Source organism: Melitaea cinxia, chromosome Z, assembly GCF_905220565.1.
Source record: "Melitaea cinxia chromosome Z, ilMelCinx1.1, whole genome shotgun sequence".
Taxonomy (NCBI): domain Eukaryota; kingdom Metazoa; phylum Arthropoda; class Insecta; order Lepidoptera; family Nymphalidae; genus Melitaea; species Melitaea cinxia.
The window spans coordinates 17,939,715-17,966,663 of NC_059424.1; the positions used below are offsets into that span (position 1 = coordinate 17,939,715).

Consider the following 26,949-nt stretch of genomic DNA (forward strand, 5'->3'; position numbering starts at 1 on the left):
TCTGAAAAGGTTTTGGAATGTCTTAAGAAATAGATCTTGTAATTAGCGTAAAATATAAACAAGATAGTTGAACCAGCAACTTTTTGGCCCAAATTCATATCTTGTATATCATACAATTTTTAATTATTATTTATAGATACAAATCATTCTTATACCTTTTGCACTAAGCCCGTAACACCCCACTGTTGGGCATAGACCTCTTACTCCATATACGTTTTCAGCCTGTAATATCCCACTATTGGGCATAGGCCTCTTTCCCCATGTAGGAGAAGGATTAGAGCTTAATCCACCACGCTGCTCCAATACGGGTTGGCGGATATATTCCCAACTGTGAGTAACGATCGCTATCAGGTTTACATGATAACAACCGGGACCGACAGCTTAACGTACTCTCCGAGGCACGGTGGGGAGACCCACAAGGACTGCACAAACACCCAGACCACGGCAAACACCTGTATGGCCAATACAAATGTTTGTCATGTGCGGGGATCGAACCCGCAACCACTAGCGCAACAGGTATAATCCATAGCGCAACAGGTATAATCCATACTCCATATAGGAGAAGGATTTGAGCTTAATCAACCACATTGCTCCACTGCGGGTTGGTGTATATATTCCGTATTATGAGCAACAATCACTATTAGCTATCTACACAACAACATAACAGACATGCAAAGCGTAAAGAAATATTTGTACAGTTACAAATATCCATCCCGAGCTGAAATTGAACCCGCAAACCGTCGGTGTTTTGGGCAACTACTCGCACCATTACACCAGAGCGGTTGTTACCTTATATCTTTTAGTTGTGTTTATTTTACACATTAAAAAACTGAATAATAAAAATAATTTATTTCGGCTGACTTGACTCCATGAACAATTGATAGTAGCATAACAAACAATAATTATAAAATGTATATCTGTGTTAGTAATTAGTCCAATTAGTTATTATTTGGCCAAAGTCATGCTGGGATTGGGACAAGAGTGAAGACTGAGCCTCTTAGTTATTAGTCGAGTAAAATAGGTATTAGTGTAATTTGTAAATGAGACTAAGAAACAATATATGTAGGTATTAGAATCACGTTGAGTTAAGTGCCCTGTTCACGGTCAAATTCATTGTCCAAATTTCGTCAAAGGTTTTCGTCGAATTTTTTGAAAGTGTAAAAACTTGTTTGACTTGTTTGTCAAATAATGTAAATGTTTGTCGTGTTTGATGGAAATTTTGATTGACGGTGTTTTCGACAAACCTGTTTGATAGTGTGCAACTGTGTTCGTCAAATAAGAAGATCTCAGTTATCGCCTTGAAAACATGGAGAACACAACTGCAATAGCTGTGTGTTCCTTTATAATTATAATAATAGAAACGGAATGCTCAGGTTTTTAAAAGATGATATGCTTTCCATCTACATCTCCAATGCAGTTATCAAAGTTCGATGTATTTCTAAATTGGCGTGTCAATATTTTCCAACTTGAAAAATATTGACATGTATGACAATGTTTTGGATATCAGAAACATAAAAACACTTATTATTAATATATAATATTTAAATTTATTACATACTAGCTGTGCTTGCGACTTCGTCCGCATGGAATTTAGCAAAAAAGTTATTTTTCAGTTCACAGAGTTAAAAAATAAATAAATTTCTAAGATAAAAGGAGCCTAAGTTTCTCCTTACTACATCAGCTATCTGCCAGCGAAAGTCCCGTCAAAATCGGTCCAGCCGTTTCAGAGATTAGCCGGAACAACAGACAGACAGACAAACGGACAAAAGTGTATAAATCCATATGTATTTAGTAAAAAGCGGTTTTTATTTTTAATATTACAAAAAAACACGCCAATTTTATTTATTTGTATAGATTTGTTGTTTTGGTTTCTAGCATCTGTTTATTTGATCTATTGGTTTGATCGTATACGCCTTTGTTTGATGAAAACATGAACTTTGACAATTAAAATATTGACAAACAAATTTGACCGTGTACAGGGTCCTTTATAACAGACTGCCAACAAATATTAAAGTACCCGTATTTAGGTTCATTTAATTGGTTTTGACGCGTGTTATATGTTATAACATCTTGTTGATGAGGGTCTAATGTTGATCCAAGTTTTTCTTTGTTTATTCCAATATCTTACCAGGAATAAGACCTTTAGAGAGACTCAGATTTTTCGTTCTAATGGTTTTATAGTTTTTAGTACATAAATCATTTAATATGACTTTGTTTAGCTTAAATAAAAACTTTTTTAACCGACTTCAAAATAAGGAGGTTCTCAATTCTATATTTTCTTATGTGTGTTAACACACATGACTTTTTACTAGATGGACTGATTTCGATAATTCTTTTCTTAATCGAAATTTTGTGATTGCCACGTGGTTTCATTTAAATACCTCAATTTTACTATTCATATTGCGCATCACAGCAACTCTATGCATATAATCTATTTATCTATATAGGTATATTAATACGTGAAGCAAAAACTTTATACCCCTTTTTATGGAATTGCTCGAACGGAGAAGTATGAAATTTCGCACACTTATAGTTTATATAGAGAAGGAGTGCAGGATGCTAATATATATTTTTAATTATACATAAAATATACATTAAAATAATAATAAAAAAAACATTACACTAAAATGTATTTGACACACCCACGCATATATATACTCTTTTGTTTATTATTAAAGTCTGACGTCAAATTGAGAATAGATTATAGATTAATATTGTTTGTCTATACTGAATGTCAAACATAACCATAATAAATTCATTAAATAAAACCTTAATAATGTTCACTTTTCATCATCATCATCATCATCATATCAGCTCACGGACGTCCACTGCTGAGCATAAGCCTCCCCTAATGCTTTCCACGACGATCGGTCCTGCGCAGCACGCATCCAGCGGCTTCCCGCAACCCTGACCAAATCGTCAGTCCACCTCGTGGGGGGCCTGCCAACGCTGCGGCGTCCGGTACATGGTCGCCACTCGAGAACCTTTCGGCCCCATCGGCCATCGGTCTTCCGAGCTATTTGCCCTGCCCATTGCCACTTCAGCTGTGCGACCCTTCGAGAAATGACGGTTACCCTGGTTTTCCTACGGATCTCCTCATTTCTTACTCTATCACGCAGGGAAATACCTAGCATTGCCCTCTCCATCGCCCGCTGAGCGACTTTGAGCCTTCTTATTAGGCCCATATTTAACGACCACGTTTCGGATCCATATGTCATCACTGGCAACACACATTGGTTGAAGACTTTCGTCTTCAGACACTGCGGGATATTGGATGCAAAGATTTTCTGTAGTTTCCCGAACGCTGCCCATCCGAGTTGGATTCGGCGAGAGATCTCGTTCTCGAAGTTGGACTTACCTAACTAAATTGACTGTCCTAGGTATATGTAATGGTCAACAACTTCGAGAACAGTGTTCCCAATACGAACTGGAGCGGGTGCGACATGGACATTCGACATAATTTTCGTCTTATCCATGTTCAGTTGTTTGTCTTGTTCACTTTTAATTTAAATTAATTATGGCCGAATTTCGATTACTAGGCCACCTCTAGTTATAGCTTAATGTGCAGTATTCAGTAGCTTTATGTCAAGAGTTCTTTTATTTTAAAATTATTATTCACCTACAATTCTTTTTTTTTTTAATTAGACCGTTTGTAAAACGTATATGGATGTCCGGCAACCATATCATTGACGACTGCGCATTCAAGCTTCATCTTGCAAATACTACTTGTTATATCATTCGATCGAGCGTTCATTGATGACGTCATATCCATTGCAGTCGCTCGCCGTTATGTAGGTAGTCAAAATGTCACAAGAGTGACAGTTAGGCCTTTATATAACAGAGGTATCAACAACTTTTATTTGTGTTTCTACCGCGATATTAAATGATATATCTAATTCTAAGGTCAACGTTCAGAGAACAGAATAAAAGACAGCCTGAAGAGACGAAGTTCAAAGTGTCAAAAACTATAAATTTGTTGGTAGAATTACTAAATAAAACTAAGATGCAATCACATTGATATAATTAAAATCTATAATGGCTATAGTATAGACAAAATGGAGAATAATTTAATAATGTTTTTTACAATGGAAACAATGCAATAGACCATAAATTGGCAACATTTCAAACAGCACAGCACGCAGGAAAAGAATATTGTCTATTTTCATAAATCACTAAACACATAAAACTTCGTATATCTATATTTCAAACGATGGGGGTTTTATTAGTGGTTTATTACATTTGGCGGATTTTGTGGCAGTCCTTGATTTTATTGAATTGGTGGAAATTAACCTTGTATTTGTTGCTGTTGCGGTGGCTGCGGTGGTTGTCGTTGTTTTTGTTGTTGCTGCGTTGGTGTCCACTGTTTTTATTGTTTTTCCGGTTGCTGTTGCTGTTGATAGTGTTGTTCTTGTTACTGGTGTGTATGCTGATGTCGTTGTTGTCGTTACTCCACCTGATTTGGTTGACCTTGATTTAAATTGAAATTTTGTTGTTAAGTTTGTATTGGTTGAACCTGGGGTGGTGCTTGATACTGAGATCATCCTTGGGGTACTTAACCTTGGTATTGTCCTGGAGCTTGTCCGTGATATTGTCTTTCAAGAGTGAAGACTGAGCCTCTTAGTTATTAGTCAAATAAAACAGGTATTAGATTAATTTGTAAATTAAACAAAGAAAAAATATATGTAGGTATTAGAATCACGTTGAGATATAACAGACTGCCAGCAAATATTAAAGTACCCGCATTTATGTTCAATTAATTAGTTTTAACGCGTGCTACATGTTATTACATCTTGTTGAAGAGGGTCTAATGTTGCTTCAACTTTTTCTTTTATTTATTCCAATATCTTAACCAGGCACCTTTAGAAAGTCAGATTTTTCGTTCTGATGGTTTTATATATGTACACTAATTATTTAGTATGACTTTTTTTACTTAAATAAATACTTTTTTTCAACCGACTTCAAAATAAGGAGGTTCTCACTTCTATATTTTCTTATGTGTTAACACACATGGTTTTTTACTGGATGGGCCGATTTCGATAATTCTTTTCTTAATCGAAATTTTGTGATTGCCACGTGGTTTTATTTAAATACTTACTTCAATTTTACTATTCATATTGCGCATCACAGCAACTCTATGCATATAATCTATCTATCTTAATATATAAAATTCTCGTGTCGCGGTGTTTGTAGTTAAACTCCTACGAAACGGCTTGATCGATTCTTATGAAATTTTGTGTGCATATTGGGCAGATTTGAGTATCGAACAACATCTATTTTTCATCCCCTTAAATGTTAAGTGTAGTCAACCCCTAAATTTTTTTTAATTTTTAGATAATAATTAATTTTTTATTTTATTATGATTTGGCGTTGAAAAATACATACAACCCTTAATTTTCACCCTTCTACCACCAACCCCTATTTTTAAATAGCGTTTAACGTTGATATATACATACATATATATATATATATATATATATATATATATATATATATATATGTGTGTGTGTATATATATATGTGTGTATATATATATATGTATATATATTAATATGTGAAGCAAAAACTTTATACCCCTTTTTACGGAAATTACACGAACGGAGAAGTATGAAATTTCACACACTTATAGTTTATACAGAGAAGGAGTGTAGAATGCTAATATATATATTTTTTATTATACATAAAATATACATTAATTTAAAAAAAAAACATTACACTAAAATGTATTTGACACACCCACGCATATATATACTCTTTTGTTTATTGTTAAAGTCTGACGTCAAATTGAGAATAGATTATAGATTAATATTGTTTGTCTATACTGAATGTCAAACATAACTATAATAAATTCATTTAATAAAACCACAATAATGTTCACTTTTAATTTAAATTAATCATGGCCGAATTTCGATTACTAGGCGACCTCTAGTTAAAGTTTAATGTGCAGTATTCAGTAGCTTTATTTCAAGAGTTCTTTTATTTTAAAATTATTGTTCACCTACAATTCTTATTAATTTTTTTTAATTAGACCGTTTGTAAAACGTGTATGGATGTCAGGCAACCATATTATTGACGACTGCGCATTCAAGCCTCATCTTGCAAATACTACTTTTTATATTATTCGATGGAATGAACTCTTCATTGATGGCGTCATATCTATCGCAGACGCCGTCATGTAGGTCATCATTGGCCTTAATCCGTCTATTGCAGACGATTTAGACAGTGTCAGAAAGACACTGTGTTGCCTAGGACACTCTTTAGGAAAACGCCGAGTTGCATAAGCTCTGCGCCACCCTCTCGACCTCACTGGCTAGGCCCACAGGAACGACGAGTGGACGTGTGGAGCCAGTTCGGTTGCAGGAGTCTTTCACATTTTAGAGCTATGCCACGAATACTTGACGGAGACCTCATTCCGGATTTCAAATGACCTTGTTGGATGTTTGCCTTCTCCAGAACCCTGATCATTTTGAGCCAGGTTTATCCCTCGGTCGCCCTTTACGACCCGCACGGGATGAAAGGGGGTGATGCTATTCTACTCGGCCGACACCACACGGCAATCATGTAGGTGGTCAATGTCAAAATGTCAAGAGTGTCAGATACGCCTTTATATAACAGAGGTATCAACAACATTTATTAGATTTTCTACTGCGATATTAAAAAATATACCTAATTCTATGGTCAACGTTCAGTGAACAGAATAAAAGACAACCTGAAGAGACGAAGTTCAAAGTGTTAAAAACAATGAGTTTGTTGGTAGAGTTACTAAATAAAACTATAAGATGCAATCACATTGATATAATTAAAATCTATAATCCCAATAGTATAGACAAAATGGAGAACAGTTTAATAATGTTTATTACAGTGGAAACAATGCAATAGACTAAATTGGCACCATTTCAAACAGCACAACACATAGGAAAATAATATTGTCTATTTTCTTAAATAACTAAACATATAAAACATCGTATATCTATATTTCAAGCGATGGGAGTTTTATTAATGGTTTATTACATTTGGAGGATTTTGTGGCTGTCCTTGATTTTGTTGAATTGGTGGCAATTGACCTTGTTGTTGTTGCTGCTGCGGTGGCTGCAGTGGTTGCTGTTGTTGTTGCTGCTGCTGCGGTGGTTGCTGTTGTTGTTGTTGCTGCTGCGGTGGTTGCTGTTGCTGTTGTTGTTGTTGTTGCTGCTGCTGTCGTTGTTGCACCTGATTTGGTTGACCTTGATTTAAATTGGCATTTTGTTGTTGAGTTTGTATTGGTTGAACTTGAGGTGATGCCTGGTACTGAGGTTGTCCTTGGGGTACTTGACCTTGGTATTGTCCTTGAGGGTGTCCTTGGGGAACCTGGCCTTGGTACTGTCCCTGAGGTACTTCCTTTCCCTGGAGTTGTCCTTGTCCTTGATATTGTTGTGGAGGTTGCCCTTGGGGTATTTGACCTTGGAACTGTGATTGAGGTGCCTGTCCTTGATACTGAGGTTGACCTTGAGGTACCTGACCTTGGTATTGTCCTGGAGCTTGTCCTTGATATTGTCCTTGTTGTTGCCCTGGATACTGTTGGTATTGAGGTTGACTAGGAGCATGCTGAGGTTGTCCTTGCGGGTAGTACTGTCCTTGGCCATGGTGCTGTTGATAAATCTCTTGCTGTTGTCTAAATTCTTTAATCGCTTGATGTATCTGATGCTCAGCGCCAGGTATTGGGCGACCATGTACGTCAACCTGTAATATTGTAATAGAATAAATCGAACTTTTGTTTAAATTTAATGTACTTACTTTGAATTTTCGAAAAATACTTTACCAAATAAATTAAATAAACTTAAATTTCTGTATATGTATAAAAAATAAACCAATGATCCAAATTAACCATGATTTTAAAAAAAAGTACAAATGCAAGTAATCATACACATTAAGAAACTTTTCATTATTAAAACATCTACAAGCACACACAATCACGAGTTAAGATTAGTTTTGATTTGATATGTTTGCTTACCAAACCGCGTTGTTGGAGATAGTGGAGTGTTTCAAGTCTCCTACGTTCGTACGCTTGATATTCATCTTGGGTGTAGATTTGGTTTTCTTCAATTGGTTGCCAACCTAAGAAGAAATATAAAGGTATAAAAAATAAAACACTACGAAAAAGACAGGAGAACTAAATAAAGTATTTTTGAGAGACACAAAGTATGATTTATACAAAATTGCATCAAATTTAAAAACTTAAATGGTATTATTAATTTTAAAAAAAAGTATAATTATAAGTAAGTTCTATTACTAAGGAGAGTAAATTACGATACCAGGGTTGTCATTGTTCTTGTATTTTGATTTTCTTTATTAAATAAATGAACAGTTAAAAATACACCTTTTTAAAAGTACAAAATATATATCATGATTGCGAATACAAACTCTGGACTATGAAGTAGGTACTCGGTAAATAAACTTAATAAACTGTGTAAATAGCGGAATGTTATATGTTATTGAAAGTGTCTTTAAAAATAAGTTTTAAAGTTAGTTCAGTGCAAAATTTTACTGTCTTTTGTGTTAAAATAAAGACCAAATTCAAACAAAACACAAATAAGTGTGTACAAAAAAAAAAATATTTAAGTAATTAGACTATTAGCAACAATTTTAACTCTCCGTTACATATCGAGGGCGCTAGAGAGTGCTACATTTACCATAAAAACATGGAAGAAATAAACTAATTTTAATTTTTTTTTTTCTTGTATTTCCAAACTTATTATATAGTTTTATCCCGATAAGACCATCTCTATATTTACGCTAATAAGTCCACCAGAAATATATTGTATACAAACCTTCATCTTGATTGAACTCAGCCCTTTGCGTTTCCATCATAAACTCATTATAATCGATCAGACCGTCATGGTTGCGGTCATTTTCTTTGAAGAAGTGTTCCCTCATACGTTCCATTTCTTCAGCACGCTCATGTAAATCCTTATTGGGACCACCTGGACCATACATTTTGTCTAATTCCTTGATAAATAGTGCTTTTACTTCATCTGCATCCCATACTCCATTGCCGTCGACATCTAATTCAGATTAAAATTTATTATATAATTTGTTAACTTTTTTATTATTATTTAGTGATCTATGACAAATGGTAGTTGGAAAAACAATGATCAAAAATGCAATATCAATGAACAATAATATTAATTCTACTAATACGATAATGTTATGCCTATAGATCAATTGAGATAAACACAATATGAAGAAAATGCTAGCATTAACATAATATATAACAGCAAAAACAAGCACATAAGGTAAGTAATTTGAAACAACTACGAGTAGTCGAAATGCATGCAAGATGTAATTGAAAATACGAAAATATATTTCAGCAACAAATATCTAATTTAACGACATACATACGCTGTTAAAAAGATAACGATTCGGTTATGTAAAAAAAATCTAACAACATTTTGAATTAAGTAAAAGACTAAAAGATTCTCTAGAAACACCGAATTCAATAAATTACGAAAAGTAGCACACTGACACCTAAAATTACATCGCCTCAGCCTGTAATATCCCACAGCTGGGCATAGGCCTCTTTCCCCATGTAGGAGAAGGATAACAGCTTAATCCACCACGCTGCTCCAACGCGGGTTGGTGGATAAAAAAAAATTACATCGATTCTGTTTAAATTAAAATTGTGCTCGTATCACGTGATAAGCAAAGCTAAATAAACAAAAGAAATGACCAACAACAATAATCAAGCCACGAATAAAACAACTATAACTAAACAACAAGGACAACACAATAACGAAATATACAAAAAAAAAAAAACATCAAACGAACAACCTACACATACATACGCTTACCATGCAGCGCGAAAAAGACTTTCGGGTTGAAATCGTTTGGGTCCATTTTGTCGGCGATATTCCATACCTCTAAAAGTTGTTTCTTTGAAGCAGGATGATGGAGCTGTCACAAACAACACAATAGTTAATATTGCCACGGACTCACCATGCATCATGAAGAAGGCTTTCGCGTTAAATTGTTGGTCCATGTGGTCCTGTTTCTCCCATACTTCCTCTAATTGTTGCTTAGAGCCCGGGTGATGGAGCTGTTACACATATTTCACAAACATTTACTACAATTATACAATCTTACCATTTCACAATAACTTATTGCGTACGAAAAAAAAGCATATCATACGTATACATACAAACAAGATCATCAATTAAGACAAGATTAAATTCATTGATCACAAAAGTCTTATAATTCAAAGATAACGACGACTGACAGATAAAGCTGTATTGCTTTGTAAGCTGAGTAAAAAACTTAAACAATAGGTTTTGTATAATTAGTATTACTTTCCAAGACATCGAGAATCTTGATACAGGCCAAAACATTCAAGTTACATTAATAAGGATATTCATTGATGTTAATATATTAATTCGCTCTAAAAATACTTTTATCACATTTCAAACTATAAAAACATTGATAAGCTTGAAACAGAAAAAAAAAAGTTGCCAAGTAAAATATACGATGCGATGTTGTTTTTATATTTAAAACCTTGTTTATATTTCGATAACATAAACACTAACAAAGTTCTTCGAATTTTATGTTTATTTGTTATATGTTATCTATGACCTATGTCCTTGTCATAACATATGACGTAATATTTTCAATGAAAATAGCCAGTAACTGACCAGATAAAACCGCTAATTTTAAGGGAACACTTACATCTCTAGAGGAACTAACATTCAATTACAAGGTAAAAGTCTAGACTCCAGGCTATTGCTAGTTCTCAAAAAATATATTAATTTTTATTTAAAAAAAAAATGAAGTTGTAGTTAATTATTTCTTTATACTTGTAGTGGATATATTTAAAAAAAGGTATTGACTATAATAATTATTTTTTAAATGGAAATCAAAACATTCAAACAATCAAATTTTAAAATTGCACTAAACTCAACAAAGGGTAATACTAACTAACGTACATAAAACATTCATATAAACAAATTTGAAATGCATATAGCAACTGCATATACTGGATATATGTAATAAGTTACATATATCGACCATTCTGATAGTATGACTCTAGCTTTATATCTGTCCAAGCTGCCCGTCTATGGAATTCTTCATTCATGAACATAAGGCGTGCACATTAGGGTCATTTAACAGTTCTTTGAAAGATCATTATTAAGTCGGAGTTTACAAATACGGTTACTGTAAATATATAATATTGCTACAGATTCCATGATTTTATATTTCTCTTGCACTATGTAGTATATATTCATAATGTCTATTAGATTTTTATTTGTATGTATTGGTATATATATATATATATATATATATATATATATATATATATATATATATATATATATATATATATATATATATGTGTGTTTAGTTATGTATGATATATTTAATTTATTGATATATTCGCTATGAATTCGTCTTCATTTGTGAAATCTTGCTTTGAGTATTTAGAATTATGTTAATGTGTACACTCGTATTATAAGATAAATTGTTATTTTTTTAGTGTATTTGTTGTAGTGTTATTAATTTATGCTTGTTTATTGTACGTCTTGGTTGTATACTGTAAGTGCAATAAATGTAAACTGTAATAAATAAATAAATAAGATTATATTTGGACTAGGAAAATATGATCATATTTCCGTATATCGCAGGAATACTCATATCCTTAACCTTTACTCTATTTTATTGAACCCTGTTATACCATCCTATCTGAAGGAACGATTCAAATTCCTTGGTGATTCCCATGAACGCTGTCTTCGTTCCGACAATAGTTTACTTCTTGAAATTCCTTCTCACTCCTCTTAGTTTAAATACTTTAAAAAGACTGCTAGGAAGCATTTTCTTGAAACTCGACAATAAACAATTAATTTATAAGTATTTATGTATTTATTTGTATGTGTGCATGTGTTTCATTATTTGAATATTTATCATAAATTTATTGTAACTTGTACACCAATGCTCACGCTAGACCATTTGCTTTGTCCTAAGGTTGCCTCGAAGAAATCGCTCTTTAGCGACAAGACCGCTTTCTGTACATATTTTTCATATTTTTTTAACCGACTTCCAAAAAAGGAGGAGGTTCTCAATTCGACTGTATTTTTGTTTTTTTTTTTATGTATGTTACATCAGAACTTTTGACTCGGTGGAGCGATTTCGACAAATTTTCTTTTAATCGAAAGGTGGTGTGTGCCAATTGGTCCCATTTAAATTTATTTGAGATCTAACAACTACTTTTCGAGCTATATCTAATAATGCGTTTTTACTTGACGCTTTTTTCGTCGACCTACGTTATATTATACCGCATAACTTTCTACTGGATATACGGATTTTGATAATTCTTTTTTTGTTGGAAAGGAGATATCCCAAGTTTAGTACCATGATAAGGAGACCAGGATCTGATGATGGGATCCTAGAGAAATCGAGGGAACTTCTTGAAAATCCGCAATAACTTTTTATTAGGTTTACAGATTTTAATGATTTTTAATTTAATCGAAAGCCGAAGTTTATCATGTGGTCACATTTAAATTTCATCGAGATCGGATAACTACTTTTTGAGTAATCTTTGATAATGCGTTGTTTGATAACGTGTTGTTGTTGCGTGTTTTGATAATGTTGTTGTTGCTTGACTATTTTTTCGTCGATCTACGTTGTATTACTTGTCGATGTAATTGAAGTCGGTTTTTTTTTCGTTTGCGAGCAAACACAATTATTGTTTCTAATTATACAATAAAGTATTTTTATTTGTGTCGTATTGTATTAAATAGTACGTACATTTTTATAAAAACGAAATTTATTGGCGTCAAAATTTAATAAAAGTTAATAAAAAAATAGGAAAAATAGGATAAAAATAGGATTTCTCCTTTTCGCACTGCAGTATTGTCGTTAGCGCTCATTGTCTACAAACAAACTTGTAAGATAAAAAATTTAATAGTACCATGTCCGCTTATTATACAATAAAGTTATATATATGACGATCTGCTATGATTTATCTATTACGAGCTACATTTTAAAACAACATTGAATTAAATAAAAAGTACTTGTATATCATTCCCACTAAGTAACTTTCAAATTTATGTTATTATTTTGCATCAATTGGTCAGGATGTGATGTATTATAAGCCAACTTACTGCATCACTTGAATTTTACCGTGTATTACTCAACCTCGAGAGAATTATGGAATATAATATAGCCTAGGTATATATTAATGTGGATTTCCAACTATTTGCACATTGAGTTCCATTGGAAAGAGCTGATTAATTTTTGTGTGAGACTAACAAACAAAATAAATTTTATCCCTCCACCATCCTTCCAAAAATTTCTCTTCCTAAGCTCAGATGGAAATATGAATAATTTTCTTTGAAAAACTGCCCTACTAATGCAAAATGAAATTAAATTTAGCTGCACAATTTTTCTTTAGTTTAGTCAAGAAAAACTTCAGTAAATCACATACAAAAAAGCGCATTTTAAAAATTTAGCTATTTTTTAATATAATAAAACATAATATATTACCGGCTGGTGATGTTTCTTGGCCTCTTCTTCTTTTTTCATAGCCTCCATATACTCTTTCTTATGAGCCTCGTCCATGGCTTCGAGTTTTTGATGCTTTTCGAACTCCTTTTGCATTTCATATTCCTAAAAGAAATTTATTATTATTTTGTTTGGAGTGGTTTCTGGCATAATATTGATAGTTGTTCATGGACTTTTGTTATGTAATTATGATAACTATATACATAGTCTTACCATAAATATTGTTACAAAGAAAAATACCATTTTTTCTATTGCACGTAACATTTATTAATATTACAGTGTGTTAATTTACTACATTAATATTTCATATAAAACCATTAAAAATATATAAAGCTTATTCGAAGTAGTCTCCATTGGCCGCAATACAGTCCGTTAAACGTTGAGGCCAGTTATCAATAGAAGCACGCACCTTTTCCATGGGAAAATTCTTTACTAGCAATCGTTTGGATTGTTTTAGGGTATCCAAATTATCATGGCATTTAGACCAAGCCATACGCTCTAAAATTGACCATAAATCATAATCCAGCGTATTAAGATCGAGACTAGTTGATATCCAGTCTTCTGAGTCTCTTCAGCTCCGGTTAAGTCCGGAACGTTGGTTTCTAACCAAGATTGGGTGGATTGAGCTTTATGACCTGGCACCGAGTCTTGCTGACAGGACCATTCTTAGTTATTAAACAAAGCGTTGTTAAGGGGCTTTACTACCTTCTAAAGAATGTTATCTTGATACATTTGTGCCGCTGTTTTGATACCTTTTTAACAAAAATATGGCTGTCACTTCTTCATAGTTAACACCCCCACCAAACCATGAAGTCGGATAATTTCCACGTAGTACTCTATTGACTAATTGGGAAACTTTCTTAGAGTTTCTTAACTTTCTTAAAATATTGCTCAATTGTAAAAATTATCTCATCCGCAAACAAAATTTTTCTGCGACCTCCCTTTGCGTACCGTTTATGTAGTTGTTTTGATTTTACCACCATATTCTTTTTTAAATTATCAGTTAAGAAATGACTACTGCATCTCTTATAGGCTGCAAGTCCTAAGTCGTCTTTTAAAATACGCGACATGATTCTAGGTGCTATCTTCATGTCCCGAGACAAAATCTTTTGCTTTCGGATAGGATTTCTGCGAATTCTTTCCCAGAAAGAATTGGTCGCCATGTTTTGGTCGCCTTTTTAGTACGACAACTACGTGGACGGCCAGATCTTTTTCTGTCAAAAACAGAGGTTACGTTTTACCTATCTATAGCCCGGTACACAAACATTTGAATAATACCAAGCGTAAGGAGTTTTTAAAATTGTATTTGGCTCCATACCTAATGCTAGTGTAATGCAATCACAGTGATTCATTTGTCTTTGTCACCCATTTTAATATCACAAAATATTTTACAATGTATTGGCGCGAAAATGAGAAAAGACTGAACAATCATATAAAAATGACAGATTCCAAATTCAAATGTAATATTTTGTTTATTTTTAACTGTAACAGTATTTATGGCCAGACTATGTATAATAATTATTACAATATTGATGCTTGAACAAAATGACAATCTTGATCATAACCACGACAATTTACACAAAAAAAAAAAACATAATTATGATTATGTAAAAAATATATGAAATAATAATACTTATGTTTCAATACTTTTTACTTATTATTATACTGCTTATAAAGCCTAAAAAATTAATCACAGTTTTACTTTTGTTTCTACTAGACTAGAGGTCGATTTTAGTGTGTAAATACTCTACATAATTAATAAATAATAATTAATATAATTTGAACAAGTCATTGTAAGATTTAAGATTATATTATTACCTTAAATTCTTCTTTCCTTTTCTTATCAGCGGCTTCTAAATCAGCTGTGGTTTTCTGTATAAGTTTCTTTAAGTCCTCAATTTCGAATGTGTGAGGGTTCGAATGGTCCAAATGTTCATTTGAAGGTACTTTGCCATGAACGTCGAGATCGTTCGTTAGCTCATATTGCTGTTAAAAAATGAGGCAACACTTGAAAACTTTTAATTACATTATTTTGAAATTTGTATACGGAAATACACTAAATGAAATTTTAATATTTAATTATATAGTAATAGACCAACATAACACGACCGAAAAAAAAAGAACTTTTAGAACATTTATTGAGTATAAAAAACCTACATTGGCAAGACATAATTGAATTTAAAACACAAATAAAGTTTCTAAAAAATAGTTTTTATAGTTATTTTTTTTTTTTTATATATAGACCGAAAAATTACTTAATAAAACAATTATTTTCATAATATTAACGAGCAAGTTACGAATGTTTAAGTCAATTTCATTTTTATAGAAAATAAAATTGATTTGGCCTATTGAATGAATTATTAATCCGCATCAAATATTTTATGCGTCACAAATACGATACATCCTTATCAAATGATACTGATTGCTTTTCAATCAACAATTTAAAAATTCCACTACTAATTTTATGCATATTAAAGCATGCTCTTAGTTACTTTGTACATTCATAAAATATAAATTTAAACTAAGTAACGAAACTATATGATGCTATAAGATTCGTATAAATAAGTTCATCTAATTGAATATTATCATAAAAGTCGTTCACGATGACTCTTCTATGTCGTCTTGCTACTATGCTATCGCGCACAGCTAAAGGCAGTAAACGACATATACTGCTATTTTACGACATATACTATATTAAAATACTAATATTAAAAAGCTAAAGAGATTGTTTGTCTGTTTACTTGAACGCGGTAATCTCAGGAACTACTGGTCCAATTTGAAAAATTTCTTTCAGAGTTGGATAGCCCTTTTATCGAGGAAGGCTATAGGCTATATATCATCACGCTAAGATCAATAGAAGCGGAGCACCAATGAAGAAAGTCTCAAAATCGAGTGAGTAGTAGTCCCTTTTGGGAGCTTCCGCTGCTTACGCTGCGTAAACAGTTAAAGTTTCGCAAAAATCATGTATGACAGAATTGTTCCCTTTTAAAGATTGTTAAAAAAAATCCGTGACAGCATGTCTATCTATTAGGTGGGCTCAATGTAACCTTTTTTATGTTAACCAAATTTGTTCTTAAATTAAAGTTAAGTCCACGCGAACGAAGTCGCAGGCAGAAGGTAGTTGTAAAATATATCATTAAATCTATTTTAGAAAAACTTTCGAAATTTGAACTAAATTTTTATGATTTTACTGCCTTTACCTTACAGTATCGGTAGGAATGATGCAAACCTTTTTTTAATTCTTGACAATTATCAAACCGGTTTCATTTCAAAACTTTGTAATTTTATTTTTTCTTTTTAACTTTAGTACTTATGTAGTAAATACTTTTACCTTTGTCGCAAGATGCCGAAGCCTCTCAAGCTCTTGACGTTTAATCTCATCAAGTTTGCTTCTGACATTATGGTTGACGAAGTCTAGTTGCTCCGCTATTCTACCGGACTGGAATATAATTTAAAAAATTAAAAAAAAAAAAAACTATATTACGACAGACAGAAATTTTTCAACCTGTTACATGTATAGTGGCAACACTATTAATAATTAAACTCACACGGTAGTTACCTCGATTGTTATTTTGTGATCGCCTTTATTTTGTGATCGCCTTTATTTTGACGGCAGTGGAAAATCCATAGTCACAGAATATCAAAAATCTCAAAATCAATAAACAGTTATAACTCAAAATGCAGGATAGAACTGAGAAACAAAGCCATGCTATCGCATGGAAAATCTTGATGCCCGATTGTACGTATGCAATTTTCTTGTTTGTGAATTTGGCGCTACAGTTCTCGTGCAAATAATAATTTTCATCAACAACGTGTTATTAATATAAACTCTATTTAAATGCGATATCGCGATCGATATTACTTTAACCTAAATATTCAACTTACTTGCCCTAACGCTTTATTAAAATTAATATAATTAATAATTAAATAATTCTTATTTATGAAATTACCGTCGTGTGTACACTAGTGTCGTGTCAATGACCGTGTCTTCACCTGAGTTGTACTTTTTTTTCTTCTTCAAATTTTATCAATATTTAAGTTACGTAGTAATGCGCTGTACTTAATACTGCTTAATTTTTTTTCCACTTTTTATAATTTCGGCTATGGTATGCGTTATAGTATGGTATGGTATGGTATGGTATGCTAAACGGATGGACGCCAGATTAATAACATGTATGTTTTGCTTGACTCCTAAAGAGACGATATAACTCCCGTGATATGAAAAAATATTGGGAATGAGATCGCAAAAAACAGTACCGTTTGTTGTACCGTTGAGTTACATTTTACAGCGCAACGACTCTAGCGTACTACATTTTGGAATCATATACCAAAAAAATATAAGATTAATTTATATACAAAGTGTCTTCATTTACTCCATTTGCGTATTAAATACATTTTAAATATTACTGTAATCATTCTTAATGAGTAAAATCCAGTAGAGTGTCGGACCCGACACACATACACACACATGTTTAACCCTTCTTCGAAGTGTATGAATGTAAGGCAAATAGTATGAATGTGATTTAAATGTGAAACATACATACATGTAAAACTATATAAATCATTTTGTTTGGTACAAAGATAAGATACGGCAAATCGATTCAGCGATAAAAACAGTGGTAGACACAACAGGTAACAAGTATTTGTTTTAACTATGAAAATTGTTGACTTGATATTTTTATATTTATCTAACGGTTCAGAATGTTTATTTTAAATGTTATACTGCTTTAAAAACTCATACAATTGCCTAGTATTATTATAATAGAATGCGATAGGGGTTAACATCAACTATAAGATGTCAGGCAGTTTAACTCGCATTCACTTTAAAATTTTACGTATCTAATTAAATAATATCTAACTAAATAATATCTTATTAAATAATATCTAATTAAATAATTAGTACTATTTTACAGCAACTAAATTTTTTTTTATTTCATTTGGATAACTTTATCGCGAGATTAAAATTGAGGGACAATAAAATATTATCTTCAGCTTTTCTACTATGCATTCATTGCGATTACACCCGTGTTTCCTATAATCATCTATTTATTTAACTACGAAACGTAAAGCTATGTCATATTATAACCTCGTTATTTCGGGATATTTCCTTACCGTGAAAATGTAAGTGAAAATCTATTAAGTAAATAGTTTATCATTACCGCAAACGATTTTTTCCTTTTAATAATCATAATGAACAAAAAATTAAAAATAAATGTTTAATCAAGATACATTTTTTCATCATTATAATTTTCGGTTAATTGTAGTAACATTTATTCATGTAGAAAGTACCTCGCTAAGTTCGCTAACGCGTACATTCAATCTTTTTTTTTTGTTCATATTTTCCTCTCTAACGAAGCGTTTTAAGCTTTTTGTAAAAAGTTCTTTAAACAATAGGCTAAAGAAATGATACTTTCACATCACTAATATACGAGTATATTTGTTTTTCGACTGTATTTTTTGTTTGTTTTTTTTTTATGTATGTTACTTCAGTACTTTTGACTGGCTGCACTGATTTCGACATTTTTTTTTTAATCAAAAGGTCGTGTGTCATTTGGTCGCACTTAAATTTTTTTGAGATCTAACAACTACTTTTCGAACTATATCTAATAAGGCGTTTTTACTTTACTATTTTTTCGTCGACCTACGTTGTATATACCGCATAACTTTTTTACTGGGTGTACCGATTTTGATGATTTTTAATTTAATCGAAAGCTGATGTTTATCATATCATTTTTCAAATTTCATTGAGATCTGATAACAACTTTTTGAGTAATCTTTGATAACGCGTATTTACTTGACTATTTTTCTACCTACGTTGTATTACTTGTCGCTGTAATTGAAGTCGGTTTTTTTCGTTTGCGAGCAAATACAATTCTTACTTTTCTGTTATTGACTTTATGATATTGACTAATCTGACAGGGTATTATTAACCTGCTTTCATGCAAAAATTACTTATCAGATTTAATGACATATTGTATTTTAATAGAGATCTAGAATGAAACGTAGCAACCTTTTAGCCCGATATTCCTTCCGGCACGGAAATTACGGGGGTGAAATTATAATGTACTGTTAGTATTTAATATTTTTATATACATAATAATACTATTTATATTTTAAATTAATTTATCAAAACCAAAATAAAGTTCGTTATATATACTTACGCGAACATCGTCTTCATCGGCTTTCTCCAATCGTTCTCTGAAGTCTGGATCGCTTTCTAACGCCTGTACAACTTCTTGAAGGTACCTGTGGTACTCTGTGTACTCGACCTGTAAGAAGAAAAACAATTTATTTAGACTGCTCTGCTTGCTATTTCATATTATCACGTTTTTACATTTTTCATTGATGTTTCCTTTATATTGGTATCGTATTATAGAGCTTTTAGCCTTTCTTTGTAACGAGGCTATCAAACATCAAAACAATTTTTCAATTCGTATCTCGGAGATAAACGCGATCAACCAAATTCTTCAGTTTTATGTTATATTATAGAATTATAGATTAAAATGGGCAAAACACATGAGTTCACGCCATTTTTGGCGCGAACTTGTGAAAGCTTATGTTCAGCAGTGGACTGTATTAGGCTGAAATGAATGAGATTAAAATGTGTAGTACTGACTGACAAATAGACGCTATGCATTCACAATAATAAGTTGTTCGCTCGAAAAGTATGAATTGTGCTGACGTCATTAAATAAATGTTATTTATATATTTCATTTAGAATATTTAAAAAAACAAACAACAACTGATATTTACTAATTTTTTTTTTTTTTTTTTATAATAAATATCTACACAATACACACACGGTCGTCTGTTCCTAAAGTAAGCAACTTAATGCTTGTGTTATAGGTAACAGCCGACTGGTATATAGCTACATATATTTTTTTTTTTTAGGAACAGACGACCGTGTGTGTATTGTGTAGATATTTATTTATTTATTTACTAATAAACTCTAAATTTCTAATAAAATATTCTTTACTTTTTTTTTGTTATTTATACGTTCGCTAGCAGCATACAATTGTAACAATGGTTATCAAATATTCACGTAGCACAGGTTTACAACAATCGCATTAATCCACATTGAAACATTCAATATGATTAGCGTGTACTTTACAGATTTCAGATTTTCTTTATCAATATAACTGCTACCGTGATAACAATAAACAAATTTATCATAATTAAGCTATTATTGATTTTCAATATTACTGAGAATTCTTTGCTACATGACGATAATACTTTTATTAAAAACGAATACTGTGAAAAATGATATTTAGTTGGTAACTTATAATGCGTAAACTATTTTGTTTTAATTTATATTTTAGTTATCATTTCAGCCTAATTCAGTCCACTGCTGGGCATAGGTCTCCACAAGTTGGCGTCAAAAATGGCGTGAACTAATGTGTTCTATTTTAGTTAGGTGTTTGTATTAGGTGTATAAATAATAATTATTAAAAAAAATAAGGCATTTAAAAGGGCAGAACATAGCTGTCGAATTTTTTTTTTTTTAATTAATTGGAGTTACTTATAAAGCACGTGGTATGAAAAAAGAGTATGTCCTGATAGTGTCCTTTTAAAATGCAACGTCCCTACACAAAGAGACATTTTTAAATATTACGGTAAAAAGTTTAAGAGATATAATAATATTTCGACTTTGTTCATACAGTAAGGTAACATTCATTGTTCAGATCTACTGATTAAATATTGGTATTTTTTATTAATAAAAAAAAAAAATGTTTGGATTCCGTCATTTGAGATTCTGAAAACTAAACTGTATCTTGAATATTCTACTAAATACCAATGTTCGCATAGATTTTAGTCGATAATAGTTTACCAAAACAAAAAGTGACTGATATCAGTGAATCAGCTCTTTTGTAGAAACATTTCAGCCACGCTAATATAAATCGATTGACGCACTTCGTATGTGGAATGATGCAACAATACATGGATGTTGGAGAGCTAATCTTTACTTTTTTTTAAATATTTGTAACACAACAAGCCTTTTTATTTTTATTTTTTTTTTTTAGTAAAAGACATCCACCCAGTTTTACTCACGTTTATGTTCACTTCTTGACTTGATGTGAATTAGCCTATAATCTAACTCAATTAACATAAAAATAATTTAAAATATGAAGCGATTTACATGTTCATATAAAATAAAATAAAACTATTATGTATATCGCAACATAATGCCATCTTCTACTCGTTCTATTAGTATTTGTTCTTGAACAGTAGCAGTAGGTACACATGTGCGTCACTTTTTAAAGGTTTGCTTAATTTAGATTGACGTAGAATTAATATAATTAGGATAAAAAGGTACTAAAAACGAATATTAAAAAAACTATATTCAAGAAAAATTCGCTGTCTGTAAAGTCGGTTTACAGACGATAGTTTTACGTGATAACGTCATAAAGAAACATTGATGAAAAATTGGATGAATTGAAATTAATTACTCCATCGCTTGTTCCGCGCTCTCGCTTGCACGCTCAGGCGCAGGCGGAACGTAATACTTCGTGCGTGCAGCCGGTATTCATCGATTCTTAAGACATTATCACGTTAAAAAAAAAGAAGTATTTTTGATTTACTGATAACTATTAAGGAAGCCTATAAATGTACATCTTCAAACATAATCATTTGATCGTCTCATAAATAAAAACAAACAAAATAGGAATATATAGGTACCTATATAGGCTACATATACACATACCATACACAAAAGCCCAACCAAAAACAAATAATTTTTTAAATGTACCTATTTGGTTAAATGTGTTGAATGTGGTAGTACAAAAAAACTGTAATAGGTAATAACACATCGCGTATGCAGCATTGTTTAATATTCATTTCATAAACTGCGCATTTTGCGCATGACTTTATGTTAATTTTCTAAATAATTAGTTGATTGCTACTTGCAAAATTCACACTAATCCATGTTGTGTCAATAAAAAAATAAATACCAATGCATTATAAAATTACCATAACACTAGACAACAGACAAACTCATCTATTTCATTCCAGCTCTAGGTCATTCTTTACCAATTTTGTCCTACTTTGCTATAATAATCTGTACCAAACAAGTCTGAAGCACAGCATTTACCCTATCCTTCAACTGTAGCAAAAAACCAGTTTTAAAATATTATCTGTATAATTTTAAGAGAAGGGCTACACTTTACGCGCATTTAAGACTCATATACAAGGTCAATTTATATGATTCGCCGAAATGTATGCGTATAACTTTTGAATACCAAATTGGATAATTCTTTTTTTGTGTTCGTTATTGAAAATACAAGGTTCGCATATAAAAATATTTAAATAAAAAACGGTATATTGATATATAAAAATAGGGTAGTACGAAAATTGCTAGGTCAGTAACTTAATAATAATTACTAGTGGTCGCCCAGTGGTTGAAATTCGACCATAATTAAAATTTTAAATTAAAAAAAATAATGAAAATGGATATTTAAAAAAAAATCAATTTGACAACAGACTGACAATCAACAAAAGAATATAATATGCATTTGTGTGTCAAAAACATGGTAGTGTGTGTTTTCTTTGTTGATTTAATGTATTTTTTATTCATAATTTAAAAAAAAATATGAGTATTCTGCACTCCTTCTCTATATAAACTATAAAAGGAGTACAAAGTTTTTGCTTCAAGTATTCATAATTATATAGATAATAAAGCTTGAATACGAAGTAAAATATGCAGCTTGAGATAACATACAAATTCGCTTTGCAAAGATGATTACATTATTTAGCTTTGTTAGATGAATACAGAATTTAAATAAATATATACTGCACTCCCACAAAGCCTCACACAAAGCAAAGTTTTCTGTTCTAACTTAACAATTCTTATAATGTAAACTAAGCTTCACTCAGATATTGGCAAAGCCTTCAGAGAGCCAAAGTAAAAGAAGAAGAAGAAATATATGATTGCAAGTTTATACGTTATTAATACTATTAACAATTTCTAAAGGAAGGAGCTTACTCATATTAATACTATTTGCATTTTACACATCAAAAAATTTAGATTAAAAATACTCTCCGAGTCACTACCTTATACTGTATTAGAATTTCATAGTAATATAATTTGTTATATAAATATTATTGAGTGTATGTTTAATTTTTAATGTGAAAAATGTTGAACGAAACTTGGTATGAAACAATTGAAAACTCAAACTTATTCTTAACCTTTACATTCATTTGTTATTAAGGTCTTAACATCTGTTTTAGGCAAGAACTAGCTGATAGCACTGACTCATATGAGAAGTACAGAAAAACTCAGGGGTGAATTAAGCCCCCAAGGGTAGAAAGCAGAGTCACCGCGAACTATGCTAATGGGCTAGTCAATATTTTTCATTACTTACGAGATCATCAACAGCTTCATTCTCGTGTTCTTTCTTATCGGGCGTTACAGGAGGTGCATAGGAACAATGGAGTATTGCCACTAATAAAAATATAAGAAAGTATAACCTCATTGTGACCTGAAAAAAAATCATTCATTCTTTATTTAATGAGGTATTAATTAAGTCATTCTTTACATAATGAGCTCAAAATCTAGAGTGGTCCGTCTGGGTTCAACCTTACATAAAATCATAGCTAAATAACACTGCTTTCAAGTTGTGTATTCCTGTGGAGAGTAAGGAAGAGAGGTCCTGGAGAGAATCTGCAATGCCTTTGTGATGCATCTGCTGTTCCGGGTGTTTATAAATAATTACTGTAGGTAATTGCTTCACAACAGGTATAACGTAAGCTGTATGCTTTTTGCCAACATTGTCATATAAAAAAAGGAAAAAAATATATACATATACCTTTTGGTTTACATACTATGTAGTGTTAGTTTACTAACGCTTACTTTTAATAAACAACACTTGATATGAATTACTTATCATCTATTGTAAAATCCACTAAGGGCTTTCCCCTTTGGCTGTAAAATGGGAATTCCTAGTGGTAATGAATTTCCATGTACCAAAAGATTAAATTAAAATCCTTTTACATAATGGTATTTAGTAATTTGAGTTATTGAAACTAGAGAATTAATATTTTAATATAATTGGTGACTGATTTTGACCATTTTTTTTAATTACAGCTAAACTTTAATTAAGAAAAACAGTCTACTGTGATACCCAATAATGACTTCTAAAATAAATATTTTAATTGATTCAATTATATAATAAAAATATTACTACTAATAGTTTATTTACTTATTGTTTGGAAGTAAGGTGTTTATGTCATTTAGTGGAATAGTAAAATAAAATAAATGTAAATTGAAATTATTAAAAACGATGTTTCAAAATATTATTTTGAAACAAAAGGCAGTAAAAAAATAAACAATACTTATATTAGAATTAATTATTATTATTACTACACTTGATAGAATTCATTTTTGATAAATGAAAATATTAGTACGTATTACGTATATTTAATTCTGTTTCTGAATTAATTTCGTTTTTTTCCTTAAAATTTTTGAAAGTATCGCAATAATCACATATTTACTATAATTTTCATTTTATATTGTCGTCTTATTTATAAAGGTTTAAACGTTAATCTTACCTTTAATTGTAGAAGTTGAAAAGAATTTGTTCACTGGAAGATTTACTATTGAGAATTGTATATAAGTAATTTCTAAAATATTAATTTTATTTTCAACACCATGACGTGTCGTGTTCCAATACGAAAGCAACACAACAATGCTTTAAACTATAATCATTCAAATATTAGGTGTACCAACTTCACAAATACTATGACCAATATCAAAATATTTTAGATCTTCCTTAAAAATAATTATAAATGGAAATTTTAAATATAAAGACGTAAAGAGTATTCATAAAAATTAATAAGTGTTAATAAGTTTTAACTTTAAATTAAAAAAAAAAAACGCTGAGGATAAAACAATGAGGTATTAATCCCATTTATCATCGTTGAATGGTAGACTCAGCTCAGCAGCATTCGCAGTTAGAAAAGTACGACATGTGACCGACGTTGCTACAGCACATTTAATATATTTTAGCTATTTCCATAGTGTTTTATGATCTGTTACTGTGGGGTAATACTACAGATATCGAGACAATTTATTTTGCAAAAAAGGGCTATTCGCGGCATTTATGACGGCATTTATGACTACGGCATGTTTTCAAAAGGTAGACATATTAACAATTGCTTCGCAATATATTTGTAACAATATTATGTATATTCATCAGAATATTCATTTTTTTTTAAAGTAATAATCGCAGTGTAAACTAGAGAAGGAATACCTAACAAAATTGTAACTCCAACTTTCCGACTGTACAAAAGTAAACGTTTCATTTCTGGGTTCTGGTATTCGCATGTATAAGAAAATCACACAAACATTTTTCGAATTGTCTCAACAAAAATTTAAAGTTTATATTTAAAAATATTTTTTAGATAAAGCCTATTATTCAGTGCAGGACTACGTAGTTGATAGAGATGTGTTGATTTAATGCCGCTGTATTTCATGCGGGATATTACTAATTTTGTAATAAAACACAGTTTATAATTAAATATTATTTTAAAAAAAGTAACTGCGGAGTTTTTGCCAATTCTTATCTGCAGAATCTACATACCGAATTGGTGCTAGTTTTACTTTTACAAAAATAATAATAATTTTAAAATTTTAATTTGTAAAATGACGATTTGAAGGTGCTCTTGGGGCCTATTTGAATAAAGTTGTTTTTCAATTTGAGTTTGAATCTCTAATAGATCTAGGCATAAGAAAATAGGGTAAATTAAAAAAAATTAGTTGTCTGTAAAGTCAGTTTAAAGACGATAGTTTTACGTACTAAGTATGTATACGTAATGTACGTATGTACTTGTAAGTAATAATTTCCTTTCCCCACGCCCCAGTTGAGATTTCCCCTTCCCAGAGTTTTTTTTTATTTTGATTAAAAATATATTAAAACAGAAAAACGTAATAAGCTCGATAATTAAAAACTTAAAAAGTTGTATCAATCTTGGCGTAAAATCTGGCTTGCAAAGAACGTGAACAATCTTTGTACAACTAATGAAAAATCAGTTTGAAATACCACGCCTAAAGTTTGTAAAGTCCAATGCAACTAAAAAATTAGACTAAGCTTGAATAAAGCATGAAAGTATAATTCAACATTTTGACCAAAAATATATAAAACCTGCAAGTGTCGCTACTGTTTCTTTTATACGGTAACACTACGCTCGTTATTGTTCGAATGTTTACATTCGAACAATAACGAGCTGTTTGTTCGTTTTTTATTTATTTATTATTAATTAAATAAATGTCCATCCTTAAGATGGCCCCCTAACTAGATAACGTGATTTTTATAACTTATATTAATAAATTTTGATTAATTACCATTATTTGTTCGAGCATAGCGCCTCTCTTTCGCTTGTTTCACGCTCTCGCTTGCACGTTCACGCTCATGCGGAACCTATAACCTAACACTTTTT

At 31.3% G+C, this 26,949-nt stretch overlaps 1 protein-coding gene across 1 annotated transcript; it reads right to left on the reverse strand.

The window, feature by feature from the left end:
* Positions 1–6,777: 6,777 nt before the first annotated feature.
* On the reverse strand, positions 6,778–25,219 carry LOC123669058 (nucleobindin-2). The gene is made up of 10 exons (XM_045602720.1): positions 25,063–25,219; positions 23,877–23,993; positions 19,680–19,787; positions 16,850–16,957; positions 15,337–15,504; positions 13,501–13,623; positions 9,967–10,066; positions 8,802–9,035; positions 7,985–8,088; positions 6,778–7,713 (listed from the first exon to the last, which is right to left on the reverse strand). The coding sequence occupies exons 2-10, from the start codon at positions 23,985–23,987 to the stop codon at positions 6,994–6,996; spliced, it is 1,776 nt and encodes a 591-aa protein (XP_045458676.1). The 5' UTR covers positions 23,988–23,993; positions 25,063–25,219; the 3' UTR covers positions 6,778–6,993.
* Between the last annotated feature and the right edge of the window lie 1,730 nt (positions 25,220–26,949).

What these genes read in the sequence shown, in the direction of transcription:
- LOC123669058 (XM_045602720.1), bottom strand. Translation starts at nt 23,987, where the DNA reads ATGAGGTTATACTTTCTTATATTTTTATTAGTGGCAATACTCCATTGT. An exon ending in CCAAGAAACATCACCAGCCG is followed by an intron (nt 10,067 to 13,500) that starts GTAATATATTAT and finishes TATGTGTAACAG; the next exon opens with CTCCATCACCCGGGCTCTAA. An exon ending in AGCCTTCTTCATGATGCATG is followed by an intron (nt 9,036 to 9,966) that starts GTGAGTCCGTGG and finishes AATCTGAATTAG; the next exon opens with ATGTCGACGGCAATGGAGTA.